Genomic DNA, 17,257 nt, shown 5'->3' on the forward strand with positions numbered 1-17,257 from the left:
AGAAAATGGCACTCTATAAAGGTGCAGCAAGTGAGGCTGGAAGAGCCTTGCAGTTAAAAAAGAAGCGTGAAAAGGCTCTTGAGGAATTGGAACACCGGAAACGGAAAATTGAAGAAGAAATGAAATTATCTAACATAGAAAATAAATTTGCCACTCATTATGATGCTGTAGAGCAGCAATTAAAGTCTAGTACTATAGGTTTAGTTACTCTTGATGAAATGAAAGCCAAACAAGAAGATGTCATAAAAGAAAGAGAAAGACAGTTAGCACAAAAACAACATGAAAAAGAACTTCAAAGGCAGAGAGAGATTCAGGAAAAGCGAGAGGCCAAAGAAAGACAACAAAGACAGATTGCTGCTCTGTCATTTAGAATGGATGATGAAGAAGAAGAAGATGAGGTTGATGAAGGGAAGAAGGAAGAGGAAGTAGAAAAAGAGGAAAAGGAAGCAGAAGAAGAAGAAGAAAAAGAAGAAAGTGAAGATAAAGTGGAAATCAAAGTTGAAAATGAAGTAGATAGTGATGATGATGGTAGTGAAAATCATGGGGATTCTCATATTGATGATAAAAACTCTCATACCATTGAAAATAATGACTTTTACTCTGATTCATCGAGTGATTTTCTGGATCTTGAAGGACCAAGAAAAAAGAAAAAAAAATTGGCAAGAATCCAGATGTTGATACAAGTTTCTTACCTGATAGAGAAAGGGAAGAGGATGAAAGGAGGTTAAGAGAAGAATTACGTCAGGAATGGGTTCAGAAACAAGAAAAATTAAAGAATGAAGAAATAGAAATAACTTTTAGTTATTGGGATGGTTCTGGCCATAGACGCAGTGTAAAAATGAAGAAGGGCAACAGCATCTACCAGTTTCTTCAGAAATGCTTAGAAATTTTGCGAAAAGAGTTTTATGAACTGCGAGCAGTAACTGCTGATCAGCTAATGTATGTTAAAGAGGATCTCATTATACCTCATCACTATACTTTCTATGATTTTATTGTTACCAAGGCAAGAGGAAAAAGTGGTCCACTGTTTAGTTTTGATGTGCATGATGATGTAAGATTAGTCAGTGATGCAACAGTCGAGAAAGATGAGTCTCATGCTGGTAAAGTATTATTGCGTAGTTGGTATGAGCGCAACAAGCACATTTTTCCTGCATCTCGCTGGGAACCATATGATCCTACTAAGAATTATGAAAAATATACAATTTCGGATCGCAAGAAATTTTAAGAGGGGTAAAAAAAGTAAATAGGTTTATAAATAAATTTAAGTGTAAAATATGACTTATTTGACAAGTAAATATTTTGCATTATTAAATATTAAGCTTTTATACCTATTTTAATTACTAGTATATAAACTAGGAAATAGTCTTATTGGATATGATATTAATATTTTGTTACCTTCTTTAAATACAAAACTTCAGACTTATTAAAATTAAGTATTAATAGACTTTGCTAGTAGACCTGTAACACACCACATCTCAGTCATTGGCAAGTATCTAACTGTAACAAACTTAAGGAATCACAGGAACAGTTCATTATAGTAGATAATTTGCTATAGTGCATTTCTTTTAGCATAGCATTGTACTTGTGATTCTTTGATTGGGACTTCTCAGTTTGTTATATTGAGCAATTCTGTTATAACTGTGTTTTTTGTAGTGAAAGATGACTAATGATAGGACCATCTGTAGTTGAAGACTTTTCTGGTTTTGAGCAAGGTAAAATAAATGTGTTACATCTAATTTTTGAAATCTCTTTTTTTTTTTTTTTTTTTTAAATAAAGAGAGACTTCAAATTTGAGTAAGAAGCCTGTATCATTAGGAAAATCATGTAGCTGATGTTCCTTGCTAACGTTAACCTTTATTTTGTTCACTGGTTGTGGTAAACAAAAAGATGAAAATTCATCTCTTTCATAGTATTACAAAAAAAAACAAGAAATCATATAAAGGGTATTTATTAACTGGCTTATATTTTGGTGGGTTTCAAACAGAGTGCAACTTCTAGTTGCAGTACAAATTCAACAAGCAGTAAATGAAACAGTTTAAAATGTAATTCACAAAAGATCCTAAAAAAAAAAAAAAAAAAGTGGTGCAATTGGTTAGCGCGCGGTACTTATAAGACAGTACTTGTGAGTGATGCCGAGGTTGTGAGTTCGAGCCTCACCTGGGGAAGAATTTTCTTTTCCTCTTAATAATCTCTTGCAGAGAATGATGGCGCCAACATCAGTTTAATTACATCAAGCAGACGCAAAATGAATTTGTGCGTGTGCAACCAATGACACGCTGGAGCTGTGGTGGGATTCAAGGTTAGAGCTACTGAAACTTGCAGAGTGGAGGCAAACATGAAGAACAACTGATGAATTGACTTTAAACGTGGCAATTTTATTTAAAAAAAACAACAAAATTACTTTCTTATTATGCACTCAGCCCGTTCACCCACACCAGAAGTGTATATTAATAATAATCTGTTTAACTTGCGATAGATGTTGAGATGCCTTTCACAAGTCTTCGTTCTACTGCATGCTGATATGCAAAATCTCATCAAAGTGGCTTCGTTTTTCTAGCTAAAGTCAGTTTTTTTTTTAACATAACACAATTTTAGCCTTTAGAATAAAACAAGTTAATTACTTTCTATTAAAATGAAAAAATAAAATTTAAAAAATTCCACATTCTACTTGGCAACCAGTTATATTAATATGCTTACATCATTAATACAAAGCCTTTCTATATTAGAGTACTACTTTCTTCATTTTGTAAGAACTAGATGAAGCTCACTGCTTAAAAGTAGAAAAGAAGTGCTGCTGAGCCTCATCTAGAAGACACAAAAAGAAAAAACACATTCCAAATCCTGGCAGTTGCTAAAATACTATGCAATACGTGCATCAAAACTGACTTTTTGAAAACATTTCCCTGCTGTAGTCGGTATCTACTTCGGCGTTTGTGTAATTCTGAATCGGCATCACCCTTGCAAACTGCAATTCTATTTAAGAAAATTAATCGGAAATTGTATGAAGTGATCGATGCCACTCGACTGGACTGCAGATCAGCTAACAAAGTAAATTTTAGTGAGACTGAACGGGGGTTGGTCGTGTATTTTCCGGTCTAGTGACCGAGCGGTTAACATATTTGCTCTCCAATTTCTGATTGCGCATGCGTGTCTGACGATGTCTTTGGTGGTCTTTTTTTATTCATTCATGAATCCATTATAACGTAAATCACGTGGGTACAGCACTCCACCTTCCCTCCCTCCTCCGCCCACCCTCTTAGAAGACTCGACGACCTCTCTGAAAATCCTTCAATTAATTCATAAGAGTGCGCTGCAATGAGGTCAACTGACGAATGTTCCCGCTTACGGATTCATTTGCCGTTCTGTGAAATAAGAAGCTCAGCTGATCCATTCAAGTGCAATTCACTTGAAAGGATCCAATCTTGATTGAACTTGACTGTAGTCGAGAGCGTTTGCACTTAAAAGCGCGTGCATTTCCAATGTCAACTAATGAATAACAATTCAACTCCGATCGCTGAACTGACTGATACAGTAGGGGATTGCAAGGAGATTTGTATCGAAAATAATAATTAGGGTGTTGTGATATAACTTATACGAAGTGGGATGACAAGCATGACGATGCTATTTGAAGTTCATCTGTGAAACAGCAGGATCCTCGTTGGATTGAACATAATTCAATATTCAGTGTTAGGTTGGACACGAATTTTGCAAGAAAAGAGCGAATCACGAGTGCCCGGATAGCTCAGTCGTAGAGCATTAGGCTTTTAACCTAAGGGTCCAGGGTTCAAGTCCCTGTTCGGGCGTCAGGTGTTTTTTTTTTTTTTGTTATTTCATTTTATTTTCTTCAATACGATAATTTCTGGATCTCTTTACTTTATGGAAGCCTCTCTGTTGTGTGAGATCTTCTGATCCTCCCCGAGAATTTGTTATTTGTAACTTTTTTTTAATACTCTACTCACGTGATTTAATGAATTTGGATTTCAGTAAAATTATTCCGAAACTTCACTTAAAATAAATTCGCTGGGCGATTGGTGAACAAATTTTCTCTCCAATCCCTACACGAGGGGGTTGGAATCGCAATGCGAGATGCGTGTTTCAGGAGGCCTTTGGGGGTCGTTGCCACCTGAAGATCCAGTTTACTGGAAGCTCGAAATGGTTTGAAACATTCTCACGTTCAGTCTCTTGTGCAGGGCACATTCACATTTAACCCTGGGCACATTCACGTGTTAAACCTTTCGTAGGTTAGATTTGCATTTTATTATATTATTTTTTAAACGACCTTAAGAAGAAAGACACGTGGATAGAGCATTCTACCTCTTTAATAGAAAAACAATTAAATACTGATTTGAAAAATTAAAAAAATAGACATTGTTTTGCCAAAAACACTTCACTTTAAAATGCACACGAATTTGTCATTTTTACCGCTTCGAAGGAATTCAGTACATAAATGAAGACAGTAATTTATACTCTCTCCTTTCACGTACTCCAAGTACGCTGTGAGTATTGCTTCAGGTACTCTTCATGGTGTACTCTTTCTCTGAGAGAAGCTCTCCAATAGTTTGTGAGAAAAACGGGGTTTACGTTCTCCAGTGAAGCAATTGGTCAGCGCGTGCTACTTATAAGACAGTGCTTGTGAGGGATGCCGAGGTTGGGAGTTCGAGCCTCACCTGGGGAAAATGCGATTTCTATTATTGTGTTCCGGAGATCTCGGGCATCAACATCACTATCATTAGTCAACATCCAGTAAATAAAAACAAGTGAGATAGTCTGTGTGCGATCAGTAACACGCATAAACCTGTGCACCGCGTTGTAAGTTACTAAGACTTGTGGGAATGAAGAAGGAAAGTTCTTTCTTTTTAAGAGAATAAATGCTCCCAATACTCGCCAGCATTCCTTCCTTGAACACGAAGTGACATTAAGAGTTCACGATTACTGGCATTTCTTTATAATAAATTAAAAAGCCACAGAATATATTTTATAATTCCGCTTATTTGCCTTCGCATTTCTCAAAAGAATTCACAATCTTTAAGTTTCTCAACTCCTTTGCACGACATGCGATTAAGAAGTTTCAGTTTTACTCGAATCAACACAATTCACACAGTTTTTGTCATTACTACAATAATTATAATTACTAACTAATAACGTATTGTTTAATTAAACAATAAATTCATTTAAATTGAATTCGTCCTTAACAGCAAACTAAACATCGTTCATTTGCCACAGTGTTCGAGTCAGTCCAAGCCTTTCAGTGGAAGGTTCGCTGCGACGTGCGAGAAGGATCAGAATTCAGCAAGCGGCGGTGCCTTCGTTGATTTCGCTCGATGAGATGCATTTGAGTTTAAATTGACCGAAAAGTCTGAAGACAACGGAAATAGTTCTTCGTAGCAAAACGAAACGACTACCGACACGTAATAATGGAACTGGAACAAAAAAAAAAAAAAAATCAAGTTGACAGTTGCATTTAGGATATTTCAATCTTGTGAATTGGTGGATCGAAAGAGGGGATTGAGGAAGAGGAAAAATCCCTTCTTCTGTCTCTTAATAAATCACAACAAAATATTTTCAAGACAGCGAAGAAAGAAAACGACGTAAAACAAATCCAACCGAATTATAATTCGAATTAAAAGAGGAAGCAAATAACTTGAAGTTATTTCTGTGAGAATTCGAATGAATCTCTCATACCACAAAGCGGTTTTGTTTATTTGAGGGAAGTGGACGCAAAGTAATTCATCCGGGGCCACAAGAAGCGTTTCAGCTGACGTGTCTGATGAGTAAGAAGTTGTTCGAAGTCAATACCGCAATTTACTTATTCGTATGAAGTTTCCTCCCTTTTTCTCTCCCGTCCCTATTGGGGCGAGTTGAGCCCCCTCATGGGGGTTAAGTATTTATGGCTGTAGATCCGTGTGTGTGTTCACGGGGCCGGTTTGCCTGCTTGCGGGATGAAAAACACCAGATAAACTGGCGGAAAAAACCCTACTGCCAGCGCCCAAGACCGGCTGACTTGGCTATGGGTGAGGAAGATCCCCAAATTCCTCACGTCTTCGATGGGAATCGAACCTGGGACCCTCCTTTTCCGGTCATATGGTTGCGAAGCGCACAGCCACTAGGCTAACCACGCGGACAATACCGCAATAAGCGAGGGTCACATAATTTGGTATTAATAAAGGAGATGTCGGGTGCGTATGTGGAATGTTGGGGGAATTTTTGATGTCAATACAGACAAACATTCAATTCAAGACAAACGAAGAAGAGTTTCACTGGAATGTTGAGGAGAAATGCTCAGACAGCGTTGAATTCCTGAACAGAAGATACAACCAAGTACTGGAATCAACCCTGGAATAATGAAATTGAAAATAATAAAAGCTCATAAAATATCGTGGAAAAACGAACCGAACAATAAAAGTGATTCTGAAACATTAAATCTAAAGAAACCAGACTCGGATACGACAAAACACATCGAACAAATTAGGAAAAGATCGCGTTTTCTGTACATCGAAGATCTTAAGAGATTTCTTCGAGAAAATCATCCAGAAAATTGAGTCTCTGCTCAATACAGTCAGAATATTCGGTGCACGCGAAGATTAGTATGAAGTCTGGACTTTGACATTGCAACACTCTCTTTAGTTCTAGGCAGGATAATTAGGACAGCGAAGGTTTGTAGATGAATGGAAGGTCAAGATATGGTCCCAGAATAAATCCTTCGAAAGAATTCTTGAGGTATTTCCAATGCAGAAATAAAAAATAACAAAACACTGCAAGCAGTCAATATTTGTGAAGCCGATTTGGAAGAATTTCAACGTCAAAGAAAGAAAAAAACTTACAGCAACGAACCACGCCTTGCATTTACTCAATGATGTAAATCGGGTGAGGACTTTTACAAGTCAAGCAAACAGTAGAAGAAGGAAAGAGTGCTTTCGAAGGTGCCAATAGCGAAGAAAAGTGGTGAATTCAGGAAGGCAGTATAAGAACAAATAAATGTCAAAAAGAATAGAAGTGTGGAAAAAATAGAGTTCTTGATGGTGAATATTTGAAGGGCATCGAAGGGAAAGTTGACAGTCGCTGAACGTATCAATTGTTTCAGAAAGACACCATCAAGAAGAATGAAAGTAAAGAAGATCAGTGTAGAAGAAGCAGCGGATCCTCTGATTAGTTCTTCCCTCAAGATCGCTGACAGAGACATAAACAAACGCATGATCGCGTTGCAAGAGCTCTTTACCTCAATTTATGCAGAAAAGTTCCTAATTTGCAAACCCTCACGCAGTTGAAAAAGTTATTGAAAATGCGAAGATGTTCGTGGACTTTAAAATTCGGACATCTGGAACACGTGTGGTTTACAGATGTGGCAAGAGTAAGGAACCGTGCCTTCAAGGAAAATGGGGATGATAAAATAACCAACTATAAATAGATAGATTGAAACCCGACGTCTTTGGACCAAAAAAGGCAACAACAGTTCCAGTTGCCACATGAGCGAAATATCTTTAAAAATAGTTTTAAAATATTTCAATCTTTCCGGAAAATATAAATTGTTAATAGCAACGCCTTTTAAAATTTTAACTGTTGGTGATATTGATATTATTATATGAAAAAACAAGCACACAAAGAAACGTAGGCGATGTAATAGAGCAGTGGTTCCAACCTATTCCTTGAGTACCCGTTTTAAACCCATTTCTATAAATTCAACTTCCTTCAACTCAACTTTCTGCCCAAACAATAAAAATCTTTTCTGAAAAAGAATAAAGTTGTCCGCTCATAAGAACGGAATGATTTGATGGCAATATCATAATATCTTCTAATCATAACAACAACTCAATCCAATGGAATCCCCATAGCGAATTAGAAGCTTTCATTTAATGCAGCGGCTTTCTTAACAAATATCCGATCTGCTCACAGTTCGGTGAGAAGTGGGTCGGGGACAGCCTTCTTTCGTGAATTTCTGCGTAATGCGATAAATAATAAATAACGCACCAGAGTTATATAGCCTCCATAGCTCAGTCGGTATAGACGAAGCCCTTTTGTCGGAAAATCCTGGGTTCGATTCCCGTGTCTTTCGACTACAGGTGAGTAGTTAGCCGGTCACATACGGAGGTGGAGGGTGTTTTCACCGGAAACGTGGGTTTTTCGTGCCTCACAACAGCAAACCGACCCTGCGAACACACATGGATTACAGTCAGTAATACTTAAGACGGCCCCTCCAGCCATAAGTTTGATTCGTTCAGCTATGCCGGTCCCGAGTCCGGATAAAAATAGGGGAGGGATTGAGATGGTGCCATACCTCCCATTAAAAAGGGCTCACGGCGGTTGAATCAACATATGAAATGAATGAATAATAACCGTAGTTATTGATAAAGTGTAACCTAATCTATTTTATTTATATAAAATCAAAATAGGTGCCTCTATTTGATAGTATTTTTCTTAAAAACACTTATCTGATTATTAAATTAATGAAATTATTTGAATATATTATTACATTTTCTATAACTTTTTAAAATAAATTTTGAAATTTCTAAACTATTCTCTTTCTCAAAAAAACGTTCAACAAGAGTATTGTTGAACTTTTTTGAGGGCGTCGTTTAATCATCCTAGTGGTTCAAAAACGTATCGAAAAAATTAAAAAAATCAAAGCTTTTCAAAGCTGAAATGTTCTGATATTTCAGCTTTATAATGTAATGGTTATTTTACATATAATAAAACCGAACTGTGGTAAATATTGTTGTTTCAGTGCTGTACGAGTTTCTTAGCCAACATTCTTCCCTCAGTCTCTCATCGTACTTAACATTCCACAGTTCGGAAACTGTTTCGGTAACAGCTTCGGAGGAGAGGGAGTCGTGCAAGGAACAATAAAAGTCAGACGTAATCTTATTAGGCGTCTTTCTCCAAGTTGTGCATTCACAGTTGTGTATTGTGTGTTGTCGATTCGTTTTCTCCGTTCCAAACCAAAGTAAAAAAGGATTACGAAAGAAAGGATTTGGCATTTGCATCTGCAACGGAACTTGTCGATTCATTTCTGTCACAACATTTCTCGTGAAGACCCTTAAAAATTACGACTTTTGTTCCGAAAATAGTCGGTAACACTATTTTATTCGAAATATTTCTTGTTAAAAGGAAATCTATCACCCCCACCACACACACACACAAAATATTTTCGTGGATGGCAGAGAACGATGTTTTACGAGCACCTCCAAGTCGGAATTTTGCAAGAATGCGATCAGGGAGATTGCGGGGCGTAAAAACTCCCTTAATGAAAGTAAATTTACTCATTCTCAAGTATTATCGTGGCTTGCTGTCCTCGTTATGAATCCTTTATCCCCACTCCCTCTTTCTTCAGGGTTGGCCGTCTTCTTACTCTCTAAAATAGTTCGTGTCCCCTCTCACCACCTGCTGCCATGTTTTCGTCGCTCTCCCCGCGAATCCCTTTCTTCTTCGTATCTGCATTCTAACTATTCCAACTCCCTCCTTCCGCATCCTTTCCGATCCCAAGAAAACGTATTAACAGCTTACGAATAAAATATTAACTGCGTTTTCAAAACGACACCTTTAAAACAACTGAAGAAGATTCTCACTGGCAGATGAAGAGCGGACTGTTTCTGCTTGCTGCTGTCCCTACGGGATCGATTGGAAAAATATACAAAGAAATAAAGAAAACCTGAATAGCGTATGGAGGATTTCGGTTTTTTATGTTTGAAACGATCTCGGAGTTTGTAGTCCGTTGATCGTCGAATTAGAAACATTAGAAGAAACAAAGAGATTCAAAGGCAATATATCTATTCCTTACATAAGTACAGTTTCACATAAATTAGCAAATGTTCTAAGAAAATACAATATCAGAACCTTGTTCACTCCACTTCCAAAGATGCGTTTCTTAATAAGCCACCCCAAAACCTTGTCATCATCAACTCAAATACCCTGGTGTATATAAAATATTGTGTGGTCGTGATATTCCTTATTTTGGGTAGATAGACAAAACTGTCGAATTGCGTATGGAAGAACACATGAGAGACATTACTTACAAGAGACAGCGAGCGAGTGCATTATCAAGTCATATCCTTTTCTCGGCTAATCCTAATGATGAAAGCCAAAGTCACAAAGTCTGCTGGGGAAAATCTACTAACATCTTCCGTTGCAGCGACGAACTAGAGAGAAAAATCGTGGAATCTAGAGAAATCATCTTCAATCCTGTTCATCTAAATAATAACTTGAGCTGCAACCTTCCAGATAGTCATTCAGCTGTAATCATGTACTGGCGTTCATGAGATGCTACTAGCACGCACTTTCCCAACAATACAACAAACGAAAGAACAACTTTAAATACAACCACAACGATTTAGTCTCAATTATGTATGGAGACTCTCTATGATGTTCATAGTTTATTTAAGCTTCAGTGGCTTGTGAGGACGACAAATCAAACTTGGTTCCCATAAAATAATGCGCCCCTCGAGGAGAGAAAGTGTGCTCTCTCGACAGCCTCAAACAATCGCAACGGACATTTCTCAGTGAAAATGAGACCACCTTATGAGTAAAGCAAGAACTCTGCATTCTCAGATTACAGCTACTTTCATTCTTTTTTTATTAATTTTTTTATTTAAGGGGCGCATTTCTTTCCACAAACATTCATTGAAATAATCACAAGTGCAAAACATAAAAAACGCAACTTAGCTGTAAATAAACTCTGGCTGGTGTGGTTTTAGTAGCAGTACGGGACAGGAATGTGCAACTTAATAAGAACCCCGTCCCCTACCTTTAAGCAAAAACCCAAGTGGGGTTAAATCTGTCTTTGTAGGCTAAAATGACAAGCGTGGAACTGATTTATCAATTCACCCCATTTATTTATTGCGATGAATTTCTGTAATTACTCATAACATTTTGCTGGAATAATAATAATAATAACAATAATAATAATAATAATAATAATAATAATAATAATAATAATAATAACAATAATAAAAGTTAATTTAAAGTAAAACTGAAGAAAATCGAAAGACGAACTTGCCTTCCTAGAAAACTGACTTGAACTTCTTCACTTTACGTTCTATTTATCTGAATGTCTTTAACATTCTCGGATGAGTTCTTCGTGATTTCCAGTTGGAAGTGGAATTTCAGTTGGAAAACGTCTGTAAAGGGGCGTTCATCTCATATTTCCAGTTAGGACGCAGTTCAATTTGACAATGACGCAGCAGGAACAAGCGAAAGTGCGACGTTTGCAAAACGTAAATTCAAAATTCCTTTTCTTCGTTTTCTTTTACTTTCTCGGATTAACCATTCATAAACCATCGTTCCATCGCCTTACAGATCTGCGACCCGCATGGGGGTTCAGTGGCTTTTACTTAAGAAAATGAGCCCGAAATTACGAGAAAGGATTGTAATGTAAACAGTGTCTTAACGTATTTGCGTGGACTGGGTGAGTTCACCGAGCGGTTAACGTACCCTCTCTGGTACGTCTTGGAATCTTGCAGTATGTACAGACGTTTGTGATTGTCCTGAGATAGGAAATCGCCCGCTGTGAGACGACCATCCTGCTAATCCCTATTAACACTGATATAAGTGAGAACTACCTTCGTGTTGACTGTTGAAAAATAATAATAATGTTTCCAAATCCTGTGATGCTTTAACATCAAGACACAGTACCCCTTTTAAGTTCCTTGAAAGAATCGAATTTTTTTTCTCTCTTCTCTTCTTTCATACATTCCAATTATGCATTGGAATTGTGCATAACCCTCTTCTGTTCAATGAAATTCTAACATTTCCCCAGTAACAACGAATCCCCAGTGGCGCAATTGGCTAGCGCGCGGTACTTATAAGACAGTACTTGTGAGTTATGCCGAGGTTGTGAGTTCGAGCCTCACCTGGGGAAAGTACGATTTTTTCTCCCAAATCCCCCCAATTAACGCGACCTTAGTAAGGGGGCTTACTAACGTCGCGTTAATTGGATTAAATCTTATGCTTGATTCTGAGTTTGAAAATCAAACTGCGCAACTGGAAAGTGTCCAACAAATAACAAACTGATGCGCTGCACATTCTCGGTCAACTTCTAAAACATTCGCATTGACGTTTCATATTTCCAGTTCAAGTATTAATAACAAACTAATAAAATATTCTGAAAACTTTATTTTAGAAGTACAGAAAAGGACGATCATGTATAGACCCCGCCTTTTGCTTTAAAATTAATAATAGAGAAAAGAAGAGAATACAATTTAGAAACACATATTACATTTATTAACTTTGAAAAAGCATTTGACAAAGTTAAAAAAAGCATTTTATTTAACATATTAAAAGAAAGTCAAATACCAAATAATATCCTAAAAGCTATCACAAGTATATATGAAAATAACCAAATACAAATAAGATTAAATCCTGAACTATCGCATACGAGAGAGATAAACCAAGGTTTCCGACAGGGATGTCCCCTCTCAGCAACTCTTTTTTAATATCTACTTAAATGAAATAATAATAAAATGGAATAAAATTTTACATCAAGGTATTAAACTTTCTCCTCCTGTGAACTTAAACACTCTCCTCTTTGCAGACGACCAAATAATAATTACAAATTCTGAAGATAACTTACAGAAAGGTATTTTAAATTTAAATGAGATAGCCAAGGATTATGGTATGATAATATCAACAGAAAAATCAAAAACTATGGCCTTTAAAGGACGAGATCCAGCAAGAACTAAAATAGAAATAGATAACAAGATCTTAGAATAGGTGAATTCATTTAACTACCTAGGATGTATGATCACTTATGAAAATGAAAAAGATATAAACGTAAAAATTGCAAAATATTTAAAAATAACAGGTGTAATTAACTCTATATTTAAACCAAACCTTGTTCAAAAACAAACCAGACTAAAAGTATACAATACATTTGCCCTACCAGTTGTAATGTATGGAAGTGAAATCTGGACAATAAATCAAAAAGACAAAGATTAACAACAGCTGAAATGAAGTTTGTGAGAAAAACTGCAAAGTATACAAAAAATATTTGATCACAAAAGAAACCAAGATATTATGAAAGAACCAAAACAAAAAGAACCAGTAATAGAAAAAATTAAAAAATATAAACAGAGATGGATGGAACACGTTCAAAGAATGAAAACAGAAAGATTACCAAAACAAGCCTTAAAGTACAAGCCATTAGGACAAAGAAAACCAGGACGTCCTCTTAAGAGATTAGAGATTCAAGCATTGCCATTCATTGAATGGCAGTGCTGCATCCCATGAAGTTAACTGAGGTACGGCTGTTGCTGTTACCCCTCAGATGAGATATGAACAAATGAGCGGCTCTACTAGGTGGTGCGGTGAGCCTGCGACGGAGTAGAGCCAACGCTGAGAGTTGTTCTCGGTGACAGGGTGAGCCTGTTACGGAGGGGTCCTTCGGGTTGCTCATTGTTGGGTGATCTGGAGGACTGCACAAAATTTTCGGAATGACCTGTACTTAAACTAAACACTCAATAGAGGTCGAAACCGGTTGGAGATTTGATTACGGGGAAGCAGTGTTTCTGGCCAGGGTAATGAATGGCAATGCAGAAGCCAATGAAGTTTTAATTGAGGCTCGGCTGTTGTGGAATATGAGCAGTTCTCTTCGGTGGTTGGGTGGGCCTGCCACAGAGTAGAGCCAACGTTGTGAGTTCTTTGTGAGTTCTTTGCAGTGACGGGGTGAGCCTGTCACTGAGTGGAACAACGCTGACTTAAAAGATCCTTCGGGACACTCATTTTTGGGGATCACGAGTTTTTGGAAGGTAACCCCGCACATAATACAGGGACACCGGTCTGGGTAGTGGCCCTTCCCGTTATGCATTATACACGTCCGAAAGGGTGTGTGCTTTCGATTATGGGATACATACTAAGGCAAGTGATATGAAGTCATTAGTCTCTATAGGCAAATAGCTTAGAGATGAATATATTTCACGCGCAAAACATTGTTTTGTTTCTTTGGGTAAAGGATTTCAACCAAGTATGAAATTTCTAGGTATCTTTAACATTATATATATATATATATATATACATATATATTATTGATTTTTATTTTTTCAGGTATATGCAATGAAAAAGTCTCAATACTGTTAATGAGGAGTATTTTTGCAGTTTAATACGGAGAATATTCACTGAGATCCTCCAATTAAATATTTCTATCTCACATTGAACTCTGTTCGTTATTCAGGGCAACATTTAGGGAGTGTGTGTGTGTGTACGCGAGCTCTTAGACATACACATACATCCTCTTAAAAGTGAAAAAGCTGAGTGGCCTTCACGCTTTGGGAAATCCACGGTTAATATTGAGGGAAGAAATGAAGATCCACAGGCGACAACGAGCCCACGATGTAACTAAGCAATCTGTAATTATTATTATTATTATTATTATTATTAAGATTGACCCCCAGGGAGTCAGAGACTCATCTAGTAAGGCCACCTACTACGCAACACCAGCTATCATATTTATTCTTGAATTCATTCCCACTGCTTGCACTCACAACATCCAATTGCAATCCATTCTAATCACGCACCACCCTCTCAGAGAAACATGTAACCCTCACCCCTTCTTATCAGCATTCATTCTCAGCGTCTAAGGATGCCCTCTCGTCCTTTCCCCCCCCTCCATAAATTAAAAATTCCATCAATTGAAATCCTGTTTGACTCTTTCAGAAGTTTCAAAGTCTCAATCCCATCACCCCTCTTTCTCCTGTTTGCTGGTGTCTGCAGCCTACAAATTCTCAATCTGTCCCGATAATCTATTCCACAATCTCGATATCATTTTCAACACTGTCCTTTGTACTCTCTCCAATATTTCAGAATCACAACGGAAACCAAGAGACCAGACTTGCGCACAACAGTCCAAGTGAGGTCTTATCAAGAGGCAAAATGACATTCTTATCTTTACATGTGAACGTTCGTTTCAGCATGAAATTCCCTTTTAAATTACATTTACAATCTTTGCTACGTGGCGCCTTAACTTCAACTTCCTATCTCCTTACACTCAAAGATCTCTAGCCTCACCAGTTTCTTCGAGCCTAATCCCACCGATATAATGCGACATTGGATATCTCATCATGCTGAAGCGAATGAATTTACATTTACTGACATTGGACTGACGCCCATTTTCCCACCCCACAATTCCACCTAATTGAAATCATTCTGCAAGTAATACTGCAGAAATCTCTAATACTGCGGTCTCGAGAGACGACGCCCTTTACAAATGCTGGTGAATTGATCAAGCCATCAGACGACCCACTAGAGAATTTAATCCCCCCCCCCCATTTATTGCGGTTATAGAATAAGGAAAATTAAATGTGTAATATCCTTAAATCAGTTTTGAAGAGGGGAGGGAATGTAATGTTTGCGAAAAGGAGGAATTGGGTTCAAAAGCGATACGAATCACTCCTGTGTGTGTGTGTGTGTGTGTGTGTGTGTGTGTGTGTGTGTGTGTGTGTGTGTGTGTGTGTAACTGTGGGTCTCTTCCGCTGTCGCATTTTATGTACCGCCCTTTGCACTCTCACAACACGATACACGGAATGACATCAGAGCATTGATACGGCCAACACAGCCTCATAAACATCTGTAAGATGACCTGGACTTCGGAATTAGGACATGCCAAGAATAAATTAACCAAAAATAACGAATTTATAACAAGAGAAATTAATCAATACAAAATATTCAAGTAATTACTGCACTGCATTGTTCTTATTCCATGTCTGCATATGGAGCAGTGTGTGTATATATAAAAGATTACATGTATCTGCGCTATCCAATCATGTTCTTTTCTCTAATAACCCTCATGACGATCTACAGAGCCACTCCGTTTGCTGAGATAAATCCGAAAACATTTTTCGCTGCAGTGATGAGTTTGAAAGGAAAATCGTGGAGTCCATGAAAATCCTCCTTAATGCTGAACATTTGAAGAGCAATTTGAGTTGCAACATCCCTGATAGCCATGCTGCAGTTGTTCAATACTGGAGTTCACGAGAACCTGCACGCACGCATGCAACAAACAATAGCGCGTTAGATTTCAAGAATGACTTGAAAAATACAACGTTTTCTGTGTCAATTACGCGTTTCATTTTTTACCTGTAATTCTCAGTTTTTTGTAACTTCAATTTTTATATATATGTATTATTCTCTAAATATATTGTCAATATTTTCGCGTACTGTTTATGCTGGGTTATTGTTGCACTTTTTGTAACCCGGATGAGCTCTTGGGTTATACATAGGATGTCATTCTGTTACAATTTTATAATTTTTGAAAGAAAATGATGACGTAATATAATGTAACGATATGCAAATGATAATGTAATGTAATAATAAATTAAACTAATTCGAACTAAATTCATTAGTGGGAACTTAATAACCTAAAGGAACTGCAATGCGACCAACTTTCTACTATAAATTAGTATAAGAGACGTTAGTGAAAAAACAGAACTCTTCGTTACAAGAATGTTGTATCCACATGTTGTGTTGCGCATCAGCACACGTCCCAAGAAGTGTGGCAGGAGGGTGTTCAATAATTCTTGTTCTTCTCTTCATTTACGAGACCTAACGATCTGTTGTGTGATGTCCTATCAGACTCGTCTCGATTCTGTTTAACCTACGTGGGTTCGACTCCAACTGTGCGTGGATATCCTTTAGAGAGGAATTAATTGTCATCTCCGCTCTAAGACAAATGTTTCAAAAAAATTCCTGGATTACCTAAATCTTAGCCTATCTACGGTAATAATGTCCGAAAGGTTTCTGACCTTTCGCGAGTGGCATTCGCATAAAAATGGCCTTTATAAATAAACCAACGTTTGCTAGAACAGAACAAAACAGTTGGGGTTGAAACAGCGGAACCTTCTCCTTCTGGCCTTTTCATCAAAAGCTGCAGAGCATTTTTTTTTTATATGCAATAATTATTGCAGTGTAATCACACAGATGGTAACCCCAATGTAACGCGCTGTCTCATGCTGTGCTGCTGCTGCTACGATTACAGATATTCATATTCGTCTTCTATTGAGGTTCGTGCAGATCTCTGATGACGACCCAAAGCTTGAAACAACCGTCAGACTTGCGAAACGTAACAGCACCATGAAAGGTGAATCTACGGATTCCTGGGCTCAGCTGGGGGTGTCTATTTAATAGAAAATTTAATATCGCATTAAAAATATTAACCACTCACGAAAGGTCAAAAGCCCATCGGACATTATCAGCATGGATAGGGTAAGATTTGGGTAATCCACGATTTTTTGGAAACATCAAAATTTTTAAGGTTCATTGATTACATCACATTCCATTT

The 17,257-nt window shown here is 37.4% G+C and overlaps 1 protein-coding gene and 1 non-coding gene across 2 annotated transcripts; both read left to right on the top strand.

Annotated features, from left to right (window-relative positions):
• On the top strand, positions 1 to 1,225 carry LOC150092121 (protein FAM50 homolog). Its single transcript, XM_090415291.1, has 2 exons — positions 1 to 612; positions 648 to 1,225. Exons 1-2 carry the CDS (start codon positions 6 to 8, stop codon positions 1,223 to 1,225), a joined length of 1,185 nt encoding a protein of 394 aa, XP_090271417.1. The 5' UTR covers positions 1 to 5.
• Positions 1,226 to 11,756: 10,531 nt separating this feature from the next.
• Positions 11,757 to 11,848, top strand: TRNAI-UAU (transfer RNA isoleucine (anticodon UAU)). The gene is given in 2 exon segments: positions 11,757 to 11,794; positions 11,813 to 11,848. It is a non-coding gene; the product is annotated as a tRNA-Ile (tRNA).
• The last annotated feature ends 5,409 nt before the right edge of the window (positions 11,849 to 17,257 follow it).

This window comes from Typopeltis vanoorti, unplaced genomic scaffold, assembly GCF_054136105.1.
Source record: "Typopeltis vanoorti isolate ZY-2024b unplaced genomic scaffold, IOZ_Tvanoo_1.0 HiC_scaffold_556, whole genome shotgun sequence".
Taxonomy (NCBI): domain Eukaryota; kingdom Metazoa; phylum Arthropoda; class Arachnida; order Uropygi; family Thelyphonidae; genus Typopeltis; species Typopeltis vanoorti.

Excerpts from the sequence above, each read along its gene's own strand:
- LOC150092121 (XM_090415291.1), top strand. The coding sequence starts at position 6 with ATGGCACTCTATAAAGGTGCAGCAAGTGAGGCTGGAAGAGCCTTGCAG. Across the intron at positions 613-647 it reads CTTTTACTCTGATTCATCGA|AAAAAAAAATTGGCAAGAAT; the intron begins GTGATTTTCTGG and ends CCAAGAAAAAAG.